This window comes from Labrus bergylta, chromosome 1 (genome assembly GCF_963930695.1).
Source record: "Labrus bergylta chromosome 1, fLabBer1.1, whole genome shotgun sequence".
Classification (NCBI taxonomy): domain Eukaryota; kingdom Metazoa; phylum Chordata; class Actinopteri; order Labriformes; family Labridae; genus Labrus; species Labrus bergylta.
In genome coordinates this window covers 11,018,144-11,042,914 of record NC_089195.1, presented here as the reverse complement: position 1 = coordinate 11,042,914, position 24,771 = coordinate 11,018,144, and the positions used below count along the sequence as shown (strand labels likewise).

The 24,771-nt window shown below is 39.9% G+C and overlaps 2 protein-coding genes across 5 annotated transcripts in view; both read right to left on the bottom strand.

Moving 5' to 3' along the window:
• The window catches only part of htt (huntingtin), a 36,404-nt gene extending 27,632 nt beyond the window's left edge, over positions 1-8,772 (bottom strand). The window contains exons 1-14 of one of the 3 annotated variants that reach the window (XM_065953838.1): positions 8,436-8,772; positions 6,161-6,244; positions 5,354-5,474; positions 5,135-5,194; positions 4,917-4,996; positions 4,612-4,750; positions 3,961-4,102; positions 3,655-3,833; positions 3,302-3,506; positions 2,929-2,973; positions 2,596-2,673; positions 2,092-2,483; positions 269-395; positions 46-161 (exon numbers count right to left, since the gene is read on the bottom strand). In XM_065953838.1, coding sequence (XP_065809910.1) covers positions 46-161; positions 269-395; positions 2,092-2,483; positions 2,596-2,673; positions 2,929-2,973; positions 3,302-3,506; positions 3,655-3,833; positions 3,961-4,102; positions 4,612-4,750; positions 4,917-4,996; positions 5,135-5,194; positions 5,354-5,474; positions 6,161-6,244; positions 8,436-8,533 — 1,866 coding nt within the window. In that variant the 5' untranslated portion in view covers positions 8,534-8,772. The remainder of the gene's footprint in view (positions 1-45; positions 162-268; positions 396-2,091; positions 2,484-2,595; positions 2,674-2,928; positions 2,974-3,301; positions 3,507-3,654; positions 3,834-3,960; positions 4,103-4,611; positions 4,751-4,916; positions 4,997-5,134; positions 5,195-5,353; positions 5,475-6,160; positions 6,245-8,435) is intronic. The other 2 variants (XM_065953835.1, XM_020641330.3) reach the window with 2 other exon arrangements.
• A 1,827-nt stretch (positions 8,773-10,599) lies between these two features.
• The window catches only part of grk4 (G protein-coupled receptor kinase 4), a 44,651-nt gene continuing 30,479 nt past the window's right edge, over positions 10,600-24,771 (bottom strand). The window contains exons 6-16 of one of the 2 annotated variants that reach the window (XM_020641329.3): positions 23,818-23,910; positions 23,275-23,338; positions 22,805-22,945; positions 18,576-18,766; positions 17,194-17,231; positions 16,643-16,732; positions 16,235-16,443; positions 15,138-15,275; positions 14,229-14,366; positions 13,884-14,061; positions 10,600-12,976 (exon numbers count right to left, since the gene is read on the bottom strand). In XM_020641329.3, coding sequence (XP_020496985.1) covers positions 13,885-14,061; positions 14,229-14,366; positions 15,138-15,275; positions 16,235-16,443; positions 16,643-16,732; positions 17,194-17,231; positions 18,576-18,766; positions 22,805-22,945; positions 23,275-23,338; positions 23,818-23,910 — 1,279 coding nt within the window. In that variant the 3' untranslated portion in view covers positions 10,600-12,976; position 13,884. The remainder of the gene's footprint in view (positions 12,977-13,883; positions 14,062-14,228; positions 14,367-15,137; positions 15,276-16,234; positions 16,444-16,642; positions 16,733-17,193; positions 17,232-18,575; positions 18,767-22,804; positions 22,946-23,274; positions 23,339-23,817; positions 23,911-24,771) is intronic. The other variant, XM_020641328.3, reaches the window with a different exon arrangement.

Here is a 24,771-nt window from a genome sequence, read left to right as displayed (position 1 = left end):
TTAACCTTAGAGTGGCACAGAAGTCTCTTATGTGGGTGTATCTACCTTGTTGTCAGGTTCAGGTTCAGCAGGTTCATCCTTGGGTATAAGGTGGTCCACACTGCTGTCTGAACCCTGCCTGTTGTGGCCTCTGCCTTCAAAGAGATGAGGCTTGCTCAGAGCTGGACACAAACGAGAATACATTAGGCATAAGGAACATTTTAAATCAATAAACAAAACAGAATCAGTCGTTCTATTCATGTGTTCATATATGAATAATCTAACACACCCAGTGCTGACTGCAGGAATGGTTCTGAGGGTTCTTCTTGGGAGGAAGGTGCAACTCCTTCATCTTCTTCATCCTGTAATGTTCCGATCTGCATCCCAGAGTACTGGCTCTCACTGCCATCCAGCACCTTTTTACATAGACACACATGACAAACATCTCTCGAGGGGAACTCAAATTGATTTACAGAAACAACAAATACATCAATTTAAAATGCAACTACATGCAAATGATACGGCACTGTTTCATTTATCACCTAGTTAGATTTGCTGGCTCAAGAGGGAAGACAATGCATACCAAACAATGGCAGAAGTTGTGAGTCAAACAAATGCCCCCTTCTAAAATCTACAGAATCATGCTTTTTTTAGTACATTTACAGCAAATCAACTTCAAACAGTAAGCACAAATGTGAGAACACTACAATATTGGTTGCAATAGAGGAGCAAGCTCTTGATCCAAACTTCAATTTCTGAATAAATTCCTCTTTGATCAAGTAAACTTGCGGAAGGTACATACATGATGTTTTGCAGAGAACGTATTTTTCCAAGCCAGTTGTATTAAGTATTCTTAATAGAAGAATGTAATTAGATTTGGCCTCATGTGGAACAAATATCTTTCACAGACTCTTGAAAGGTAAAGGAAACCAAATCTGGACGGGTAAAAAAAACAAGAGGAATAGGTGGAATTCATGCTTCTACTTCTTCCTGTAAACAAGGTCCTTCGAGCCAAGGTCCTTAAAAGCATCACAGGGGAAACAAGGAAAGGAGGAAGGGGCATGACGTACTACAAATGGACGCAAGAGAGGGGAAGTAGCAATCGGCAGGGCAAATTCTGTGTCACGGACAAGTGAATGAAAAGAAGAACGAATGAAGAAAGAAAGCCAGGTTCAAGCAAGCCCCTCTAACTTGTTTCAAAATGTCCAACTGTCTGACCTTGTCACTAGAGCTAGAAGAGGACATGGCATAGAAGGAGGAGGAGAAAGAGAAAGACGATGACGAAGAGGAAGAGGACGCTGTGTAGACAGATGAGTCGCTGTCTGTGGCATCAGGACCCTCAGTGGAAGGTGGCGAGGGGGTGGAAGGCTCATTCACCCGCGGCAATGGAGTTTGAGACTATGCCGGGTTTGGGAGAAGGACAAAGCAGAAGGGGCAGGACCATACAGGTGGAATTGTTAGTATGGCAATCGCGTATTTAAAGGCCTCTGATTGGGAGCATGTTAATATTAACTGCCAAGATTTGAAACATGACCACACAAGTAGATTGCATGTTGTACTCCATTTAACCCTTTGAATGTATTAAAAGATGACTGATATCCATTACCCAGAGGATTTAGATATATTGTCGTTTCACCTGAAACACTCATCACTTTCTATCCTATGGTTTCTAGTCTTGTTATAATTTATACCCTATAATTGTGTTGGTACTCAACATGGAATTTTTCTCAGATACTTCTATTATTGAAGTTATATTATAAAGCAAATACTAAATTAATGTCTATACATTAGGATAACAGCACCATTTGAAGTTGTTTACAGTAATTTTAGTTAAATTTACTTTTTGGTTAACGACTTAAACACCTTCTCATATATAGAAGTTTGACGCTCAAACAACTAGAATGAAAGGGTTTTCCCATCCAATAAAGTGAAATTCAAAGAAGTGCAACATTATTCATCTACAGAGAACTATGCCATTAAGGTTATTAGCGTTCATTAACTATAACTAATGTTAATAAATAGTTATGTTTTTCATTGTCTACCTACATCTGCTATCAAACTCTATTCTCTAAACATATTTTATCTGACGTTCATGCTCATAATCACACTGACCAGTTCTGCTACGTCTGAAGGAGTGACAGCTGAATCCGGTCCCTCGGTGGTGGTCTGGGAGGAGTCACTGGGCGGAAGCGAGCGGTCATTAGTACCGAGCAAAGTCCCGCCTGCTCCTAAGGGCCCTCCCTCAGGGGTAGCATTCTCTGGTGTGGTGTAGTCAGCCGTCTCTGGAGTGATGTTGGCACCGCCGCTAGAGCTCCGACTCAGCATTTCCTCCTCATTGTCGTTGGGTGACTCTGGAGTGTCTGATGCAGATGTCCCGCCTCCTTGCTCAGAGGATGCACTGAGGTCCACAGATTCACCAGGTTGCAAGGTATGCTGTGAGCGTGGCTGCTCAGTGATGATGTCCACCTGCGCCGGGGAGGAGCCATCTGCCCCAACAACAGATGCTGGAGACATTCACAGAGCATGTTTTTACTGCTTGAAGTGGCCTGACTATCTTGTTTAAGAAATATTGAAGATTAGATTGTTGACAAATCAATCCAAGTGGGTGCTTCCTACCTGTAAAGGAACCAGTAGTGACCTCTGTTTTCTCCGCATCATCTTCCAGCCCATCCTCATCCCCAGAAAGGATTTTACCTGGAAACAGCAGGTTAAATGTGAACAAAACATCAACACTAAGACTTGTTTAAGAGAGGAAAAGAGACTAAATCCTGTGTGGCACAAATTGACCTTCAACTGAGTGCATTGAAAATAACAACAGAGCTGTGAGCTTCTACACATCAGGACAATAATCAACCACCATCAGTGACTCAGTCAGAGGAACATTTGGCCAAATCCTTTAACATCAGATAACGGGCTTTGTTGACCAGAGGAGATAAATAGACAAGTCACCTCTCTGTTTCCTGAGTAGGAGCGGACTGCAGGAGGACCCTCCCACTGGCATTGGCAGAAAACAGGAAGTAGAAACAGTAGGTGAGGAAGTGAAAAGCAGCAAGAGCAAAAAAAAAAAAAACAACAACTTGGCAGGGATTATTTACAGAAAACAAGGAATGACAGAGCAAGCAAAGAAAAAAGACCACCAACAGAAATTGAAGCAGAAACCGGAGTAGAGAAACAATACCACTTAAGTAAAGTCAGTCAGTAAGGGTTAATAAATAAATAGGTAGCTACAGCAGATACAGAGGCTTATCTTCATGACAATGTGTAACACTCTAGCACCCACATTACTTTATGAAGGGGGATAACAAATCAAATCATCTTTTACCAATGAGCTCAAGGATGCTGCCAGAGCGCGCGCGGCTCTCGATGTCCTGGCGAAACACAGTCACATGTGAAATGCTGCCAGGGGTGATGAGCATGTGCAGAAGCTCTGGAGAGGGAGTCCTGAACATCTGCTGCAAAAGCTCCAGAGCCGCCGTGACCACATTGTGATCCCAGTGTTGTGTGTAGTGTAGGGTCAGCTCGTACACCTGTAGACACACACACACACACACACACACACACACACACACACACACACACACACACACACACACACACACACGTAGAAAATTAAGCCATTACTCTATGATGACTCTACGCACCCAGACATCAACACAATTGTTCTCTTCTTTCTACCTGAAGAAGTTGTTCAGGAGTAGGCTGAACATCAGCCTCCTTCCTCATGACTCCAAAGCTTCCTTTGAGGCTGGCTGTGTTAACTTGTTGCTGCAGCAGAGGCATCAGATAGCGAAGGGTTAACAGCACCCCCAGAATTAGGTGACTAGGGTGCTCCTCATCCACTGGGACAAGCAGACCTGGAATGGGAGAGAGGGTCAGGGTGGTTGTGGTCTTGTTCTAGATGCTTATTAGTTTGAAACAAATCTAGCTTGCAAACTTCAGTTGGGGTAAGCTTTATAGATTTAAAAGTGTTTTGTATCCTACCCAGGAGCACATTAAGAAGCCAGGTGTAGAAGTAGCTCGAGCGTCTGGAGTGTTGGCACACACTGACAGCTGAGCTGGCCGCTGTCCGTCTGATGGTGGGGGAACTGGATTTCAGGTTGGCAATAAATGACTTGAGCAGCACCTGGGACACAAATGGATGAGCTCTGATGAAAGAAAGCTTTTAAGAAATGATTTAAGCGCACATCCTCCAATAAGTGCCAACCGAATGTTTCTTACTCTTCAACATGGTATCTTTTATTATCCTACCTCTCAATTTCCATACTTTTTGTTGTTTTGAAAAAAAAAGAAAAATGTACAACTTTCGTTTTGGCACGGTCATGTAGACCTTAAAAACAGATTTTGGCACATTTTGGCCTCAAGCCTTTATCAGCAAGTAACCCAAAGTCTGTATGTATTTTACTTTACTGATGAAGGCTTCATGCTGGAAGACATCAAAGTCTGTTGTTAAGGTCTACAAGACCACACAATGAAAATAAAGACATTTTTACTTTTTTAGGAGTTTTTCTTGTTTAGTCCCTAACTGCTTGATATCTCAATCAAAGAGCACCTCAAATCTACACTTTCTGAGTCCAGGAAGTGCTCCTTCATACATATTTTGAGTTCTACTCATGCTTTGCTTTGTGTGTTTACCTTGACCTCGCCATCATTGGCAAAGTGTCCCAGGGCAGCCATGATCTTAGGCATTGCTGCAGCAAGTGTCTCCTGTACTGTCTCCTCCTGCCTCTTGGTAATTCTGGTGAGGCATGGCAACAAGTTGACCAGGTAGGGTCTGGATCAAAAGAGAAAAAAAGTGGTAAGAATTTGTTCTTTAGACAGTCACCATACCTGATTCATCTTGGAGGCAGACTTTTCCCCTCTTGGTTTGGCATACTTTAATATACATTTTGTTTTCTTGTGAATTCGGTTAAACCACTTTAAGGCATTAATGTGTTTACCTGCATTTCTGTGGTCTGATGAGGTGGGCAAGCTCAGCAAACCTCCACAAAGCTGCCCTTAGACTGCGGGAGGCACCATTCTACAAAGATGCACAAACAATCATTAACATTTCTACTACCGTCATAGTAGTACATTTTCTGCAATCTAGTGTGATGTCTTTAAACACTCTACAAGAAGCACATTTTAGACTGAGGCCCACAGGTATATCTCTGATTACCTTCTTTATTTCTTTGTACAGCTCCAGCTGCAGTCTAGGAAGGTTGGAGTCCATCAGTGCCTGAAGATAAATATAAAAATGATCATTCTGGACAACATGGCTGTTCCACCTGATTTGAAATGAATTCCCATTAACAGAGTCCAATTAAAAGGGGATAACACATTTGGTCACATCAACTACATATTCGTCCTTGCTGGTGGAATATAGGCTCTTGCTCACTTTGATGATTTTGTTCAGGCACTCATCTGCTACCATACGGACATCTGATTCACTGTCATCACTGCAGAGCAGGAACATCTCCATGGCGATGCCGAGCAGTTTCTGGAACTCTGGAGACGTTCTGTTCCCAGCACCATAAAGAAGAAATGTGAGGGAAATGTCATTACACATGCATTTATACTAATATCCATTCATCCATTCATTATCAAAAAGTTAGCTCCTCGGATTGTTAAGTACTGTAGCATGTTTTTCAGGGCCATTCCCTCATACTGTACTCCTGCTTAGCCCTCTCCTATACACATTATTTCGCCCTTATAGACATAGTTTAATCCTGGTGTAGTTAGGTCGTTCAGTTTTCAGAGAACATTTCTCCTATCTCTCCATCATTTCTCTGCTGAAGACACTCTTCAGCCTCTTTAAATCATCCTAACTAGTTTCCCCTGATGAGTTCTCTTAAGGGCCAAGATGCTTCGTGAATAACTTATCCTTAGCAGGATCTAGTCTTAACTTTAAGTGGAAATTCCTATAAACATGTTCTTAGAATTTCATCACTCGAAGCAACTTTTGGTTCTACGAATTTTTATGAATATGTCACATTGTGTCTACTGTCCAGCCAAGGCACTAACACACTCCGTTGATATTCTGTAATCAGTCGCTGTGCAGAAAATCATAAGTGGTCAATTTTATGCTATCTTAATGTAACCCAAATGAAACCTTACTAGCAATAATAACTCTTATGTCATTGTTTTAACACCTCCCCGCTATAAAACTGTTATACAGATTTTTGTATTCAATCATCAGGCCTACCTCAGAGACTGAGCCACAATGTTTTCACATATTGTCAAGCAGTGGGTGACCCTGTCCTTCTTCGTGGTAGCCTGTTCCTTTTTCCTGTAAAGGAGGAAAGATGGGCAGGATTAGAAGGTAAGATGAAACCATGGTAACACTTACTGCTGGACCAGCCGGTTCCATAGCCGTGTCACAGAATGTCAAACAGGAAGAAGCAGACTACAAAAAGGCAATTTCTTCAGGTGTTTTTCCCAGCTTGCATCACAGTCATGACAGTGATACTAGACTAGTGCATGGACAACACTGAAGATGTTTTCCTTAGAATGAAAGGTTAGGCTTCATTTGCTAATCAAAGTAAAGGAAATTCAATAATTCTAAGCACAAATCACTTTGTTGCATTTGCTCATAATATTTCATGCCACACTAGTTTCAACCTGCAACAGAGTTCATAGTACTATCTAATAAAATAAAGCCTGGCCTGACTTTGGTGACAGGTGATGGTGATTATGGGATCAGACTTAATATGCTCTCATGTTTTCCAGTTAAAAGGGAAAAGACCCAGGACCTCCCCCCGACCTCCTAAAGGGGTGGGACATTTGCAAAACCCACTTGACACAGGATATTAATCTCCTTTTGCAGCCCACTTTTTCAACGAGCTCTTGTATTATAACAGGAGAGATGCAGAACAATCACTACGAACAGCCAAGTCAGGACAAGAGCTGCGATACTACAGCAGTATGACTGTCACATGTATTTTTTTATAAGCCTGAGAAACCATTCAGAGTCCCATTATGTGGTTAACTTTCCCAAATATCCAAAATAATGCCCATTTGGAAAGTTAGGCAAGTGTTGTAGGATACAGCAGCAGGTCATTACTTACTCACCTACATTTTCTTTCAACACTTTTAAGAGCTTTTGGTTAAATTAGATTCAACTTTAACCAACCTGACTTACACAGCCTGCATGCTTGACATAATCCTTAAGAATCAACATTTCCTGGAAATAGCTAAGATAGCAAATGAATGCCTATTTTCTAGTCTGATAACTAGTTGATTGTCATATCAAAGGCAGATGGTACCAAGAAGGAAGAACTGGCCAGAGGGTGAGCCGTTTAGTCCACAAACCAGAGCTGGGTGAGCGAGCAACAAACCTGGCTCAGCAGCCTCAAAGTTACCAAAGCCTGTGAGAGTGATGGAGGCAGGTTTTGTAACAGGGAATTCAACACAAAGGTGTTTTTTTTTTCCTGAGGGGTTTGGCTCCTGCCAACCTGGGGCTTACCATGAAGTACAAGGCATCTGAGGTCAGGCGCTGACTGACGTCCAACCCACCCTACTCTCCCCATTTCACAACTCTTAACCTTCATGACCCTCTGTGTCCTGACTGTAAACCAACACTGTAACGTCAATATCTGTCATCTTACTGGACTATCATCGTCAGAAAAGGTGTGTTTGCTGACAAGCTGCTGAGCCTACCAACTACAGGAAACATTACCCAACTGGAAAACTTGGACCAGCCTTTTTGATGGACTTCATAATTGTTTACGAGCGAGACAGAATGGTTCATTTAGATGATTTCAGTCACAGTGTGCTGGAAGCCGTGGTGCCCTGCCTCTTTGGGGTCCACATCAGCCCTGTACTCCACCAGAGACGAGAAACAGTGGCCGGATGAAAAAAAAAAAGACATGGCACCTGTTTGAGTCTGATCACTCCTGTTGAAATCAGTATTGGCTTGTCGGAGGATTGTGAGCTCTGTCTTGCCACATTACAACAACTATTGACAGTCACTCCGCCCATCTGATTTGACACCTTACCCTTCAGTCTAGTTTGGACAGCTGGAGCATCACACAGCCCAGAAGTACTTTTATCTGCCCTTCTGATCAATTAACTAAACATTACGCTGAGATTTTGAGCGTTGCTTTTCACACATAATTGTTCAGTAGCAGCTTATTGACACTGAATGATTTAACTCAACACTTGACCTCTCTTGCATGTGATTTGATACAATGAGCACGTCTTCTAAAATGATCATAAAAACACATTGTGACCTCAGCTCACACTCACATGTGAACATCAGTGGTGCAAGTGTTTGGACACACTTAAAGCTCAAACACTGAATACGTTTATATCAAAGCTTAATCTTTTACACTTAAAAGATGTATAGCTTTCATGTTAGCTTAACTAGCTTCAAGCCAGGAGACTAAACCTTGGGTCACCCCGGGGGGTGTTATTTGTCTACATGGCACCTTAGGGAGCCAAATAAGAGTGTAACCCAGAGCTGAAGATGATAAACTTACTGTTTCTGGACAAGCTCCTCTGCTGTCGGTGGGCCCTGTTGCTGCTGGAAAGACTTCAGAGACTCAAAGGCCTTCATCAGTTTCTCCATGGTGGCCATTTTATCAATCAACAGTAAGCCAGCTAGCTGTGCGAGCTAATATTTACTATGAGAGCTAAGTAGCTAGCAGAGTGGGAACAAGACAGAGCAAGCGGTGCGTAGTGACGAGACACTGCCCGTGACAACCACCCCGCCTCCCCGCCTCCTGCTCCTGCAATATATCTCTTATATTTCACTAATGGTTTTCCTAAACTGACGAAATGATGGTGGATAAAGAGCCATATTTGTTGCAGCGCTGCGATTCCCCCGGACGAATCTAACCAGGAAGTGGGATGTGTAAGAGGTTGACAGAAGAGGCAGGGCTGTAAAGTCTGCGGCCAATAGGAGTGGACTATCACGTTGAATGACTTGTGAACGAACCAATGAGTGACTACGGTTTTTTTTCTTTCTTTTGTTGTTATTGTTTTCAGTCACGGGATCGCTGAAAGGCAGATTGCAAAAAAAAAAAAAAAAACAATATTTGGCCAATACTGGAAGGATGAGGGTTTACTGTTAACCACATCAATGAGAAAAAAACACACACAAGGAATAATATGTATTTGACACTCACCTTTATGCTATTATGCTGAAGCTTATTCTACACACCATCTGAAACAGTGGGAGAGAATGAATTTAAATCTGAAACTGACTTCTTCAATAGGTTGCTTTTGGTGGATGAATTTAAATTAATTATTTATCAGTAGACAACATCCTGTCAGTGGTGGATGCAGTAGGACATTTGAAAATTCTGGGTCATTTTATGCATCGTTTTTCCATCAATGCCTTGGCCCCTTCAGGCATCACTGGATCTATTTGTGGTGTCTTGATAGGCCATTCATTCTTCATTCTGGTTTTCCGTAGACTGATGCCCCTACCACGCATACAGATATTGGTTTTGTTCCCATTGCAATAATATATTGATTATCTAGAAACTATTTTTGTTCCTGAAAGCATTTTTCAGCATAGGTTTTAATACATTTTTTCCCCCCATTTTTATCTCCTTAATTGTTTTTCTTCCATCTTTGTTCATGTATTAACAACAAACAATACTTGACAAAAATAAGACAAGATACAAGTATTTTTTTTTATACAAATGGCAGTGTATTATTTTATAATTACAAATGTCAGATATGGTACAACAACCAGTGATACAACTTGTACAAGAATTAACAATGACTGCAGTGGTTGAACGACATGACTGTACAGTTACTAAAAAAGAAGAAAAATCAAGAAGTCCCAGGTCCTGTTTGAATACGAACAATGCATGTCATACCTCCCTTCCTTAAAAAAATCCCATATCCGTCATATACAGAAAGAACAGTATCAAACCCAGAAGGAGCTCCTGGCATTTAATGGTGGTTATCCAAAAACTAGACTCAAATGACATCAAGAAACTGAGGATCTCCATCTCTTAATGCTGCTGCTGAGCACCATCCCAGTTATATTAGGGGGAGACTCATCATCACCGCTGTAGGGGAAGGCAGAAGAGAAGAAATGCTTGTCATGTATTCAAACAGGGCCAACTCAGCTGGTCACCTTGCCATTTATAAAGTTGTCTTCAGATACCAGTGAGATATGTTGGCACTAGAAGGTCATCATTTACATATACAAGGAGCCTGAAGTATTACAAACCAATACATGCTTGAGTAATAAAACATATGTATTTTTTTAAAACAGGCATTACAATGCACTTAGTGCGGACATTCAAAACTGTTGAGCAGTTTAAAGTTCCTTTATGTGTAGGAATTTCTTTGAGGATGGACGGAATGATAAAGAGGCTGAAAAAGGCGGGATGACAGAACTTAACTTGGTAATTGGCACATACAGTACAATAAAGGCTGTCAGTCTTTCTTCAGTTTTTTTCCCCACTAAAAATAAGTAGAATTTACTCAATGTAGCTTTTGGTATCATTCGCAAAAAAGTTAAAGACACTTCCTATAGTCATTGTCAAAACACACAATAGTGCAATGAAATTAACAGAATCGCTTTACTGCAACATGGATGGCATAAGAGTAAAGTTCAAACAATGACTGAGGCATGATTGGCAAACACAGTTTAGTTTCCCTGTGAGAGTGACTGAGTGTGTGTTAGAGTTTAGTTACAGGTTAGAAATACAAAATTTACAAGGTTTTTGAGGCTAAAGAGCTATAAGGCTAAAATCTACATAGGCGAAAGAAACAGAAAAACAAGATGTGCCTGAGAGCAACAAAAAAAAAAGACAAAGACTCAAGTGACGACAAGCCAGCAACAGCTTAATGCACGCATTCAGTTCCTGATTTTTTTCATGATGGAATGTGCAACTGGGGACAACATTTCTAGAAAAGAACCAACTCTCCAAATTAGTCCAAGAGATGGGGTATTTATGCGTACCATCTGAAATGAGAGCAGTCTTGAATAGTTTGAAATTCAACTCTGTGACATTCAAGCCCTGTCATGAATATGAACTATTGTATTTTTGTACTTCAATGCACTACATTGAATAAAAGCTGTATTTGCATACAGTCTAATACATACACAAAAACACACACACCGGCACGGGTAACATGTCCAGATTGGGTATTCACAGCATTAAAACAGATGGTTGTGATTAAACAGCAACAGCCCTAAAATCAAAGCTCAGAAGAAAACTGTCTGAAAATGCCTCCATAATGTCACTGATAACAAACACAAAAAAAGTTAACATTTTACAAACGTATTAGAACATTGTGGGTAATGTACAGAAAAAAGTATTTGTTCGTATTTTGATTACTCGATAAGAAAATAAGACATTAAGTGCACATCAGCTGTGGTTCTGCAAGTGGTTGACTGTTCCTGTGCACAGCTGACGGTAACTATATAAGGAAAGTTTTTAAACAGGATTCCCTTATGCCTACAACAGACACAATCAACTGCCTAAGGTCAGGCCTGGGAGAGAAGAACATAAAGGGTTTCACTGGAGTAGTTATGATCGCAGAAATGTTATTTGGATCTGGAAAAAAAAACACAGCTTAAGCAGCAGGTTCTGAGTGAAGGTTATGAAGCATGATATGTGTCTAAGAGGCAACATGCTATCTATGATAAGCAGGCACAGGCCAAAGCAGGCTGCATCTTGACTTAGCCCGGGGGTTACTAGCTGCTAACAGCTAAATTGATGCAAGTTAGTTTTATGCAACCATCATTTTCTATCTAGATGAGGCCTTTGTCAGCTGTAGATTCAGATAGGTAATACAGTGTCTTCTTCCACATATTTCTCTATGTTCCACTTCATTCTCTAGTTAACCTGTCCTAAACTTTCTAGTATTCACTATATATGGGTAGCAAATTACAGGGATATTTTAAGTAATATAATTCCCTCTGCCTTGCTGGGAAACAAGGTTCAACTTAACTGGACATGTTAGAAAAAAAGCAACTAATTTAAAGAAGCAAAAAAAGGATTAGGAATAAAGATGAATCACACTTTTTTTTTTGGCCAGGGTGAATAATGTAACATACTTTGATTTTACAGCTTTGCATCCAAAGGCAACACTGTCTAACATCAGCTGAAGACGTATTTGGAAAGATTCAGGAATGCTAATTACCGGGCCTTCTTTAACAGAGGGAAGCCTATTACTAGAGCTATTTATTTTGTATCTTAAAAGATTTGTATTGCTGCACATGCTGACGTAGAGATTATCAGAAGTAAATCCACACTTTGCAAGAATCAAATTTTGTACAAGCATCCAGAGGACTGTTTACTAGATATGCACTTCAAACTAGTGCAATGGGACAAAATTGCTTTAGAGAAAGACGTGGAAAATCCTTTCCAAACAAAGTGAAATAAAGGGGGACAAGTCGAGATCTACAAAACATGTTCAAAGGCATAAATACAGAAACGTTAGAATGGATTTATTTCCCCTTTATCTATTATATCAACAAGCTTCATTCAGAACCACCTGAGCCATGAGGGGTGTGGAGGCTAAAAGTTAGTTATATATATACGGGACCAGGTGGTTTTCATTTACTAACAAGTTGTGTTGGCAAAATAAATGACAAACATACAGCACAGATTAAAAAAAAGGCCTTATGCTACATTGAGAAATTAAAAAAAACATATGTTGCTGTGCTTCTTCAAAAAAGTCCCAGATACACTTCCATACTCATTCTAAAAGTAAATAAAAAGGAAAATAAATGTAATGTAAGCATTCAAGTGGTACTTTTATGGCTTTTTGTACAATACAACCTTTAGTGAAAATATACATCTAGACATAAATTCAAGTACAAATGTACAAAATCTTTAAACTCATACTTTTTTCTTTAATTATAATACACTTTTAATACAGCTCATAAATACAGGTCAACATTCACTGAGTTCCTAAGATTCCCGCTCGGTTGGAGTTTGTAGCTAAGTTCAGCGGCGAGGGGGAGGAGGAGGCAGGTGAAAGGAGTGGTTTAAAGTCGAGAGGGCTCTTCAATCTCATCGTCGCTGTAACTGCTCTTAAAACATACCTGGGAAGAACCAAAAGTGAGGATATATCACTATCATGAGCAACGTTCCATACTACATCATCTCTCGTTTTGAAGATGATACCAGATTATGATGATACTTCAGGTTTGCCTTGAATGTATCATTACGTTTTTTTTGTAGTGTCTAAGGTGGAGGCTGACACTTTAAAACCAACTGTTAGATAGTGGGAAGATAACAAAAGCAATGCTACCAGGACAAGGCCACAGACAATAACGTAATAATGGACATTTTATAAAAACACGGGAACTACTGTGTACAGTTTAATTACTTCCCCAACTTCTTAATACTACATGTAGTTTCATTGAAAGAGAGCCCTTATAATCCTGACTTTCTGGTGTTTGAAATGATTGAGATGATTGTTATTCTTAATTCTGTTTATGGAGATTTAAATAATGAGATCCTAAACCAAATGTATGGGACAAAGGTAAGGAGGAAGGGTCCCCTATAGCAGTTACAACCTTGAACTACAAAGTTCAGACAAGTACCGAACAGGTGAAAGACGGTTTAAATGACCGACTAATTTAGTAGTTCCTGCAACCAATACATGATGGTAGAACCATTTTACCTTTGACAAACATATTCTTATATGTGTCACTATCTGAAAAGCAAAGCTTGATATCAAGACAAGCAAAAACCAAGTAAAGACACCTCATGTTAGTCCAAAGTTGGAAAGCAACAAATACGAACAATGTAAAACAAAAAAAAGAAGAAAATCATAATTTTTTCAGTGCTGTAAAAAAGTGAAAGGAGACAGGCCTTATTCTAACCCCCTAACGCAGCATTACCTGAAACAAATGAATTCAGAGGGATTCAGGATTTTTACATGTTGGGTTTGGACAAGGCCTGGGAAAATGAAGAAAGGAAGGAAAGAAGGAAAAGAGGAAGTACCTTAGCCCCCACCCCCTCGGACAGTTGGCGGAGCATTAGCACTTGCCTCTCTTCTGAACAGGCGGTAGAAGAAGCCCCTCTTTGGTGGAGGATTGGGTCGATTCACGTCCAGGTCTGAGCAAAGTGTCCCGTCAGTCTCATAGACGTTAATTTCTTTGAAGCACTCCATCTCAATCATCTACAGAGGAAAAGAGGGGCACGTTATCTTAATAACTTTCAAGAAATGAAAAGAAAGGTATTTTTTCACTTAAACATGTATTCATATGTCACCAGTGCTGTGTTGCATTCTAACTGTTTGCGCTGACTGAATGATGACATCATCTCAGGCGTGCGAGTTTGCAGTACCTCATTCTGCCACGGGATGGAGACACTTCCTGTGACAAACTTGTGGTAGAAGTCGTCGTCTGTGGGGTCAAGGTTCACGCCTTTGACAGTGGAGAACTGCTCGATGTCCAGGACGTCTTTACAGTAGACGGCTCTAGGCTAAGAGAGAGAAGGGGGGGTGGGGGGGTAAATAAACTTTAAAATATATCAATTCAAGTGATCAATTCTCCCTCACTCAGCCTATTCATCACTAACTAGCTCCCACTAGCTGCTGTGACCAATAATTATGTAATTATAATAACCAATTTGTTTATGATGCTGCTACTACTACTACTACATTAATAATTCTGTTAGATCTATATTTTTATATATTTTAGCCTTCACTCTATATGATCACATATCACCTAATCTAAGCTCTACAATTATGTCTGAAACTACTTTTTTCATGTGCAATGAATCCTCAGCTGTGTGTTCACCTTTGTCAATTCAACATGCCAAACACGGTTTTTAATGACATTGCACACATATCTGTGTAAAAACCTTTTTATTCAATAAGTAGAAGATGTTCATAGTGTATTAATGTGGTCTAAAAAATGTTTTATCATTATTTCATTCTTGTCAGTAGTTTTCCATTGCATTTGGTTTTCTATCATTTGATTACCCCTGTCCTTAACTTGGAGCTGCTCTAACAACTACATTTCCCACTAATGGAGGACCAAAAAAAAAAAAAAGATCTTGCCTTGATGGCTAAACTGGCACGTTACAGAAATGTTATGAATGTGAATAGTCCCTGTAATGTTAAAGTGTAGAAATAAATAAATTAATTAAATCATATTCTACTAGCTGATTCTGGATTTTGTTTTTCCTTTATTTTTGACGATGATAGTTAGAATCATATACTGTGAGGATTGTGTGTGTGTGCGCTCTTACATCAGGACTGAAGGGAGGATCCAACATGTTAGCCTCCAGCCGTTTGAAGTTTATATTTCTGAAGATGGGGTGCTGCTTGACCTCTATGGCCCCTCGACCCTGGCATCCCATTCGCTCCTTGGGGTCCTTTGACAGGAGCTGACATGCACCAGGACGGAGAGTAAAGAGGGCAGGAGAGATTTAAACACTGAAACTTTCTAAAAAAGAATGTTAGGGATTAGTAGGAAGATACATTATCGACAGAATTAGCCCAAGAATATGAAGTCTCTATAAGAGCTTGTGGATAAAATAATGAACATATAGTCAAGTAGGCTAATGAAGTGTTAGCTTTTCTGTTATTTTGATACCAGTGAATAGTCCCACTTGCCATGTTGTCAACCGCAAGCTAATTACATTCACAGCAAACAATTACATTTATACTATATCCTCTTTCACTTCCCCTTTGCATCTCCTGTCCTTGTGCAACCCTCACCTAATTTATGCAGGGGCTCAAAGCAGACTCTAACTTGACAACTCAGATCACTTGTCTATTTTGAGCCATCCCTCCCCCATTCCCCCCAGGAGTCTTTGAATCTACTGAACCCCGGGTCACAATGTTCCACAACGTCATACGCCCAGTCCCCTCCTGCTCAGAGGGGAGGCATGAAAACCACTCAACCAAACAGAGAACTTTCCATGAGTTGATTTAAAAATGTATGGTATTACTTTTGTTTTTGTTGTAAAAGCACCAGTTATCATGTTCTGGGTGGGGCAATACTATGAACTGAACAGTCTTGTTTCTTAATCTCACTAATTCATTTCTGACTTTTTTTACTAAGTGAATAGCAGGAATCAAAAGCTGCTTCACTTTTATTCTAAGGCTTCTTAAACTACTAATGGTATGAACTGTCTTAATATAAACATAATCATGTACGATGCAGACGCAAACACAAATGAGAGGCTACATGCATATTCTGAAATGAAAACATCATTTAGAGGTTCGATAGTGTTTTTTCTTCATATTTGTCAAATTCCACATAATCCTATCTTCATTTCCCTTTCCTCCTCTGCCACACTAATTCCAAACTCAAAGCCATCAGTCAGGTCCTCCCTCTCACCTGTCTGCAGATGTGTTTCGCCTCCTCTGAGAACTTGTCGGAGTACTCTTCCGGGTCTTCACGCACTCGTCTGTCCACCTCCTCTCGCTTGACACGCTCTTTGCGTTTTCGGAATGGGGACTGGCCCTGAATCATCTCAAAGATCAGGCAGCCCAACCCCCACCAGTCTGGGCTGAAGTTGTAGCTCTCGTTCTGGATCACCTCGGGGGCTAAGGCAGGGGATGAGAAGTGTGGAAAGAGAGTCAGTTCAAGTGGCTCAGTTAAAGAAGTTAATCAGGAGGGGTAAGAAAACTGAGATTTTGTAAAGGGATGGTCAAAAAACTGTTTCAAGTCGATTTCTAGTGAAGGGATGAAAGAAATCATTGAAAACAGGGAGGAAGAAGATTTTTAAGAGGCACAGATTTATACCCATGTATCCAACGGTGCCTACTCTCCCTCGTATCGTCTCTCCTTCAGGAATTTGAACAGCAAGGCCCAGGTCTGAAATTCGAATGTGTCCTACACAGGAACAATAGATAAATGAGATCACACTCTTACTTTATCTAATCTATTTTTACATCACTGAAAAAAATGCAATTTTGTTCACAAGCAGAGGATTTAATGCTTAATACTAGACATCCTGAATTATGAAAAAAACAAAATTCACCAGTTCAAAGGTGGAGCTGACAAAAGTCATGTAACACTCAAATGATCTTTAATGACTGAACGTGAAGCTAAGTAAATATTGGGAGGAGACCCCAATTTCTATACGACCATATTAGTGATATTACATGAAATGGGAGTGTGTCTGAAAGGTGGGATGTGGAAAACTAAAGAGGACTAGTTACCAAGCAGTAAGCAGCATAACTTAATCAAACACTCCATATGAAATAAATAATATACTCTGACAATCAGGGTGCCTACATACCAGACCAACTTGTCTCAAAATGAACAAAAGGAAAAACATTTTGTAAACATACCACGGTCATCCAGAAGGATGTTTTCAGGTTTCAAGTCCCTGTGAGGAAAGAAAACAGACACTGTTCATTTTGAGCGTAGGCTAGCACTTACATGAATACAAAGAATATAACAATAAAATCTGGGTTTAATATTTGTGTTTTGATGGATTTGACATATTGTTTTTTTTCCATTGTGTATTATAGGCAGTGCCAGTGGGCTTCTACAATATTTCCTTTGACGGCTGAAAGATGGCTCACTACACACATTTTTATTTGCTCTCTGTTTTTCTGCATTATATTGAGCAGCAAGTCAGTTTATTAAAACATTTGGCAAGCTTTCTCAATTAACCTGCCACATTGTTAGTTTACTTCAACTTCTGAGGCTTTTCATTTCTCAAACTGTTGGAAATGGCCACAGAAAAAGAAATAAAATATGAAAACTGGCACATTCTAAGTAATGCCAAGAACAGGGACAATGGCAACTGTGAAGTGTACTGAAGTCTGAAACATACGCAAAGATCAAGGAAAGTCTGTCTTTTCCTAATATGGATGTTCATATGTTCTCACTCCATTTCGTTTGACAGGTACATGACATCTGGGTGGAATCAGAACATCATTAGTCCAGTGACACTTCCTTATTCAGGACTTTTCAGTTGTGCTTTTCCAAATGCTATACAACTGCAAACCCTCTAACGGAACAGAGTACAAGTACCACTAAGTTAAAAGGTAAGACATTCAGTTAGTTATTTTATTCATATTTTTAAGGTTTGTCAATTTAATAAAGTTTTGAAACTTGTGAGAGAGATTAAAAAGGGAAGGGTTAAAATATAAGCAGCAGAAGCCAGGATATCCTGACATTTGCTCTAAATATGATGTGTGTGAATATAGATGCATGAGGGAAGTGTCTGTCATTGGACTCACGCTTCCTGGTACACGCTCACCTCTTTCAAAGACCGCTACCACCAGTTTATTTTAGACTTTCTATCAGGCCTGATTACATCATCGGAGTTATTTTCTTTATCTTTAAACTTCATTCAGAGCCACAAAAGAGAGCATACAATTGTTCTTAAAGGTTCAGTAAAACTTTAATTGACAAGTTCACTGAACTTCATGTGCAAAATCGGTGGAGCTTTCCTTTAAACTTCAGGACATTCAGTCAGCTGCAGGATCTTTATGACAAAATCGTACAGAATTAGTTCTCTGAGACGGAACGCCCCTGTAAAGTTTCAAAAAGCCTCCATGCTGAATGCTGTCTTCATTTTTAGCTAAAACATGGATTGTCTTAAATAGTTTAGATGCCCAACCTTCACTACCTATAATACAAGCCAACAAAATCCTGCATAGTATCCCGTTTCCTCCATGAACATGTGCCCAAACTGTTTCTGACCCCCATGTGACCTAACCTGTAGACTATCCTTTCACGGTGCAGGTCCTCAAGGCCACAGCATATTTCAGCAGCGTAGAAGATGGCCCTCTGCTCGTCAAAGCCCGAATTGCCCATGTTATAGATGTGAAACTTTAGGTCACCTCCATTCATTATGGTCAATACCAGGCACAGCGCATCCTTGGTCTCATAGGCATAAGCTAGACTAACCTGGAGAGGGAGGCAAGTTTGGGAAAGTGGTAACAGGGGAGGTGAGGGCACAGTCGAGGAGAGTTGGTGAAAGGGGGGAGGAGGAGGGGAAGGGAGAGGGGAGAGCAGTAGTAAGAGACAGGGCGGCAAGATGAACGCGAATGTCTCATTTGGTTGCTTTGATGCCCCAAATTATCATCCGTTATTCCAGAAGGAATGTCTGGAATGTATACAAAAAGAAACAAAGAAAGCTAGATCACAGATATGGGAAAGCAGAAGCTTCTTTTTCCACTCTGTGCTCAATTCCCCTGAAGTCCTTCCCCACTAATCACCTCATCTATCTCTCTTTTCTCCCTTCATTCCTGGCGTCCCCTTCTCTGCACTGCTCTGCTTCCCCCCCCCCGGGTCAATGACATGCAGGGTATAGTGTGTGTGCATGTGATGTTGTGTGCAAGCAGGATGTAGCTGCCATCAGGAGGAATCCCATCTGCTCCAGACTGCATTGTCAGAAATGGACCATAAGGGAGGTTAAAAAAAAAAAAAAGAAGCTCTTTAACCACGGGGATAGGGGCACACGCATTCTTTCTTTCATAGACAACTCTCGCCTGATAAGTTGATTGTATTTCATATTAACACTGTCAGATATTGTATTTATGTTAATCATAAACGTTTTGTGCCCACAGGAGGACAAAGTATTTACTTGGATGCATTAATGTGTATGTACAGTATAATGTCCTGATAACAGTCGTTGCACATGATTGCCATTTAAACTGGATTCATTATCATCTCTAACCAATTCAGAATCTGTGTTTGTTAGCACTCAAACATAGTTTGGGACAAAAATATTTTTTGAAATGATGAGAAAGTAAAAATAAGAGAAATTATTCAAAGCAGCAGATTGAGGATGGGAGGACATCGTCTGCCTTTTTCTACAATCAAGGCGAGAACATGCCCATTGATCATTTCCTCACGCTGTTCTTTCTCCGCTTGAAACTCTTAACATAACCTTTAACCTATTCATTCCGTAGTCACTCTAACTTTGCTAAATGTTGCTTAGTGCTCATGATGGATTCATGTTGGCTCATTGTAGATAATTTAACAAAGAGTAAGGTCTTCTACCTGCTCTTTTTGTAAAGAGTCTTGAGATAACATTTGTTATGAATTGGCGCTATACAAATAAAGATTCATTGATTGATAGTCCTTAATAAATTAATGACTGATTCCTTGTTCTTATTTATAATGTTGACATTGTTCTAGTTTTCTGTGACTTACTTTTAGATATTTGGTTTTTGGTCTGATGTATGTTAAAGATAGCCTTTAACTCAAATTAAATCAGGTCGTGTTGCTAATGTTTACATAATCCTAAGTACCTCGAAACATGCCCAAATAAAGCTAATTTTTCTTATATCAGTCCTGCATGTAGGGGTTTCAGAACAAGGTGACCCTGTCCTTTGTCTATAAACACATTCACACACTGAATATTTTGATGGATTATTGTTTAAAACACACTGTAGGCATGTCTTAAACAATAGTATGATGCACTGATAAAAAGGTAAAGAAGAAAAGTGAGAGAGAGGAAAATGAGGGGTATGAGAGAGCACTTGACTCTTCTCCTTACTACTGCTGTTTGGTCAGAGTTGCTAGGCAACAGAGCTGCTCTCGTAGGTAGAGAGGCACATGAAGAGTCATCAGTTCTGCCTGCAGCACCACACACACACACACACACACACACACACACACACACACACACACACACACACACACACACACACACACACACACACACACACACACACACACACACACACACACACACACACACACACACACACACACACACACACACACACACACACACACACACACACACACACACACACACACACACACACACACACACACACACACACACACACACACACACACACACACACACACACACACACACACACACACACACACACACACACACACACACACACACACACACACACACACACACACACACACACACACACACACACACACACACACACACACACACACACACACACACACACACACACACACACACACACACACACACACACACACACACACACACACACACACACACAGAGAGAGAGAGAGATCCCAGGCGACAAAAGCTGCAGGTCTGAGGTTTTGTAACAAGCCAACTCTGAGTTAGTGTGTGTACTTGTGTGTTTGCACACCCACTGATACCCATAAACATGCTTCCTTTTTTTGCAAGACAGAGAAACAAAACGCATATCCATTTTTGTTTCATGCTTTAACACCTCAACTGCTGCTTGTGTGAGCACTTAGATGAAATAAAAATAGTGGCTCACAACATCACTACTTTCCCAGCTGTGTTGGACTCCTGACTTGGACATGCACAGTCAAGCAGGAATACAATTCACAATTTCATTTTTATACAGCATACAGGATTATAGCAGATTAAATCAAGAAAGACACACCTGAAACATGCACATAATATGACATTTAAAAAGTGAGAGCACTGAAGTGACGTTTAGTATTTTCTGTTTGTAAAGCAAGTTTTTACTTCTTTAGCATAGCGTGTTACAAATGAAAAGCTCTGTGACTCTCTGTAAAGTGTTCAATTCTGGCATTACAACATTACCCAAAAGCTATGGTGAGGACTCTGGGTTTGTTTTAGTTAAGGCCCCTACAGGACAATCAGCCTAAATTTGGTGCCGTTCTTCCAAAGCATCACTAATATACTGAGTAGCAAAAGGTGTTTTTGGAACAAAAAGCTCTGGGGCCTTTTTGAAGAGGAACTATCCACTAGGGAGTTCCCTGAGCACTACACAACATGGGGACTTTTTGTCTGTCTGCATTCGCACCACCATGGTACCTAGTCTGAAGCAGGAGCTAAAAAGGTTCCTCTAAACGAGGTTCTAGGAACTAAAATAGTTCATAGTTCCTGTGGTGCGGAATCAATAAATAAGGGGTAGGGCTCCAACAGTTCCTAGAACTATGAAAAAGTTCCTGCGGTCCAAAAACATCTAATGTCACAAATGGACTTTGTAACAGTTAGTTTTGGAGGACAACCAGAAAGAGCAATTCTAATAATGTTTTCTGTATTTCTATTATTTTACTTTGATATAATGAAATATTTCTTTAAACATTGGGGCTTCTCAAAAAAAACTTCTCTGATATTCTATGGTTCCTTAAATATTATACTCCGACATGCACTTTTCAGTGGATTATGGGTGTGTTAGGTTTTAAACTTTGAGTCAATAGAATCGTAATAACTTTGACTTGTGTTTAGCCTCACAGCATAAAGGATTAATGCTCTCTTCTAAAGTATTATTCCTTATCAGATGCTTGGTCTAGATACTTGCTGATTGTATGTGGGGACAATATAAAAGTAAGCCATCCATCAATGTAATAAGGCTAAAGCATAGAGACAGTTCAAATCTGTCAAAATTGAGGGACCAAAGCAGATGTAGAGGCACATATGTAGCTGATGTATGATCTATGACCTTCATATGTCAAAGTACACAGATATACAATGAACAATCTGTAAATTTGAATAAACACCTTCAGGAACATATCAAAAGAGAACACATTAGGGAACACATTCACAGATGATTTAAGGCCGTCGTGATAAAATGAAATCAAATTTGACAAGTTTGCAAAGGCAAAATAGAAGGGTAATTCCCGAAATGAATTTGAATGTGGAACTGACTGCAGGTGGCAAGCTGAGATGCCAGTGGTAGCTGGTAAGTAGAGTATGGTGTGGGTCTATTTTTTCCCCCTTTTAGTTTATTATCTTAACATGTTTCTTTTCAATGATACTCGCAAGCTTGTCCCCATGGCATGGAAGTCATTTAACAAACACAACTCGTTTCATAGCAACTGTCTGTTAACAGCTGATCGACAGCCTTTGCAAACGTGCCATCCAATTTCATTTGCAGGACTTGAGGGATTTAACAAACAATACTCACACATACAGCACACACGCTCACTCACACAGACAGAAAAAGACAAGTACATTTCTTTTGAAAGTTTGAATAAGAAAAAGGTAGTACTTACTACAAAACTACTGTTAACTTTTTCTAAAATGCGTTTTTCGTTTAGTGCCATTGCTTCACCTTTTCTTTTCTTCACTCGTTTCTTTTCCAGCTTTTTACAGGCGTACATCTTACCGGTGGCACGTACTTGGCAGGCACAAACCTGGAAAACATGCAGCAAAGAAACACTATCACACACACAGCACTTTATAAACAAGACTTTCAAAACATAACTACTGGAATATAATGTGTCACTTTAAGATTTCTACAACCATCAGCTCTGGTATTGAGGCATTAACAGCTGTGCATTAACTAACTGTTAAGGACTTCTTGTAAGAACATTAATCATTAACCTGAATAACTCGTGTATAAACACACAGTAAAAGGGAACAACATGATGGAAAGTATCTGTCATAAAAACTTTAATAACCACAATTCCACATCAAACCATCAGTCATATCAACTTGTGTTATTCATTGCAGTGACACTCACCTCACCAAATCCACCTTTTCCTAGTACTCTATAATGTCTGAAGGTATTTTTGGTTACTGGTTGCCTGCAGGGATTGAAAGAAGAGAGAAGAGAGAAATGACAAAGAGACACAGAAGGAATCATTAAACAACTTGTAGATTATGCCAATATTTCTAGACCATGCAATGTTGCAAACATATTCATGTGCTAAAATATCAGGAATCTACTCTGATGACTGTGTTTTCACCCTGCTTCAGTTACACAGCCATTATGCAAAGCATCATCAATTATTCACCACACACAGAAACACTGATTGGCAGCAACACCTTGGTTTGTTTGGGCATTTGTTGTTGTTTCTATCATTATTCATTTCTTTACTGTATTAATCAATGAAATACTTCAGTGTCTTAAAGCTTTAAGACAGTATAGTCTAAAGGATAAAGAAGTGGAATGAATGACAAATCAGTGAATGTGTATAGGATCATATGGGATATTTTTAATCGCAGGAAAAGGATTGGTTTGCATTTCTCTTTACCAAGTGTGTAATGTGCAGTGACTACCTACCTCTCCAACCATTTCCACTGCAGAAAGCGAGAGAAGTACATGGACTCATGGTAGGAGGAAAATGGAGCTCCACTCAGATAATCACGAACTATTCTATAAAGAGGGAGGGAGGAAAGGAGGGCGTGAGTAAGAGGGTTGTTGATCATTTAATAACAAGAGATAAAGATGTAACCAGAAATAAATGCACATGGATGTTTTCTCCACAAATCCTCCAGACAGACAGACATACAAACAAACATGTGTCCTGCATTCTCCAAAAATAATCATTTAACCTTTACAATAACTACAAACAAAACAACCTCTTTATCTGAGTAAGCCCTGAATCAGATACTCTGTGTGTGCATGCCTGGGTATATCTGTGTGCTTACATGTCTCCTTAGGCATTGCCAGCTGTGTTACGGTGCAAAGCTGTTCTCAGCGGAAAGACGGAAAATACGAGTGCAGATACTCCACCGTGAAAAATTTAAAATGCCTTTGAACAGAAACATTCCACCCAACCCTACTAGGAAACAGGGGATATTGGGAAAACCATGTTTTTTTACTGAGCAAAAGGTTGAGCGGAAAACTTTAATCTCACCTTACCATACACGTGTATGTGAGTATGAGTCTTTCCAAATCCATTTGATTATGTCATATATTATAAAATAATCCTCCAAAAAGAACAACTTCATTTACTGCAAAGAAAACGACTGTGGTGACTGACAGCCATGATGTCACAAAAAAAGTTTATGAGGACAGGAGCTGTAACATTCCCAGCCCCATTGTCTCCGGATCATACATCAACATATGTCACTTAACTGAGAGTTCTGAGGACTTGAGTCTTTGACATGAGTCAAAGCTTGTACAGCAGATGTTTTTTTACTTCAACACCATGGACTCTTTGATGCAGTTACACAATACATACATAAACGTAACTAAATCAGGTTGATAATAAGACAAGTGGTTAACACAGAT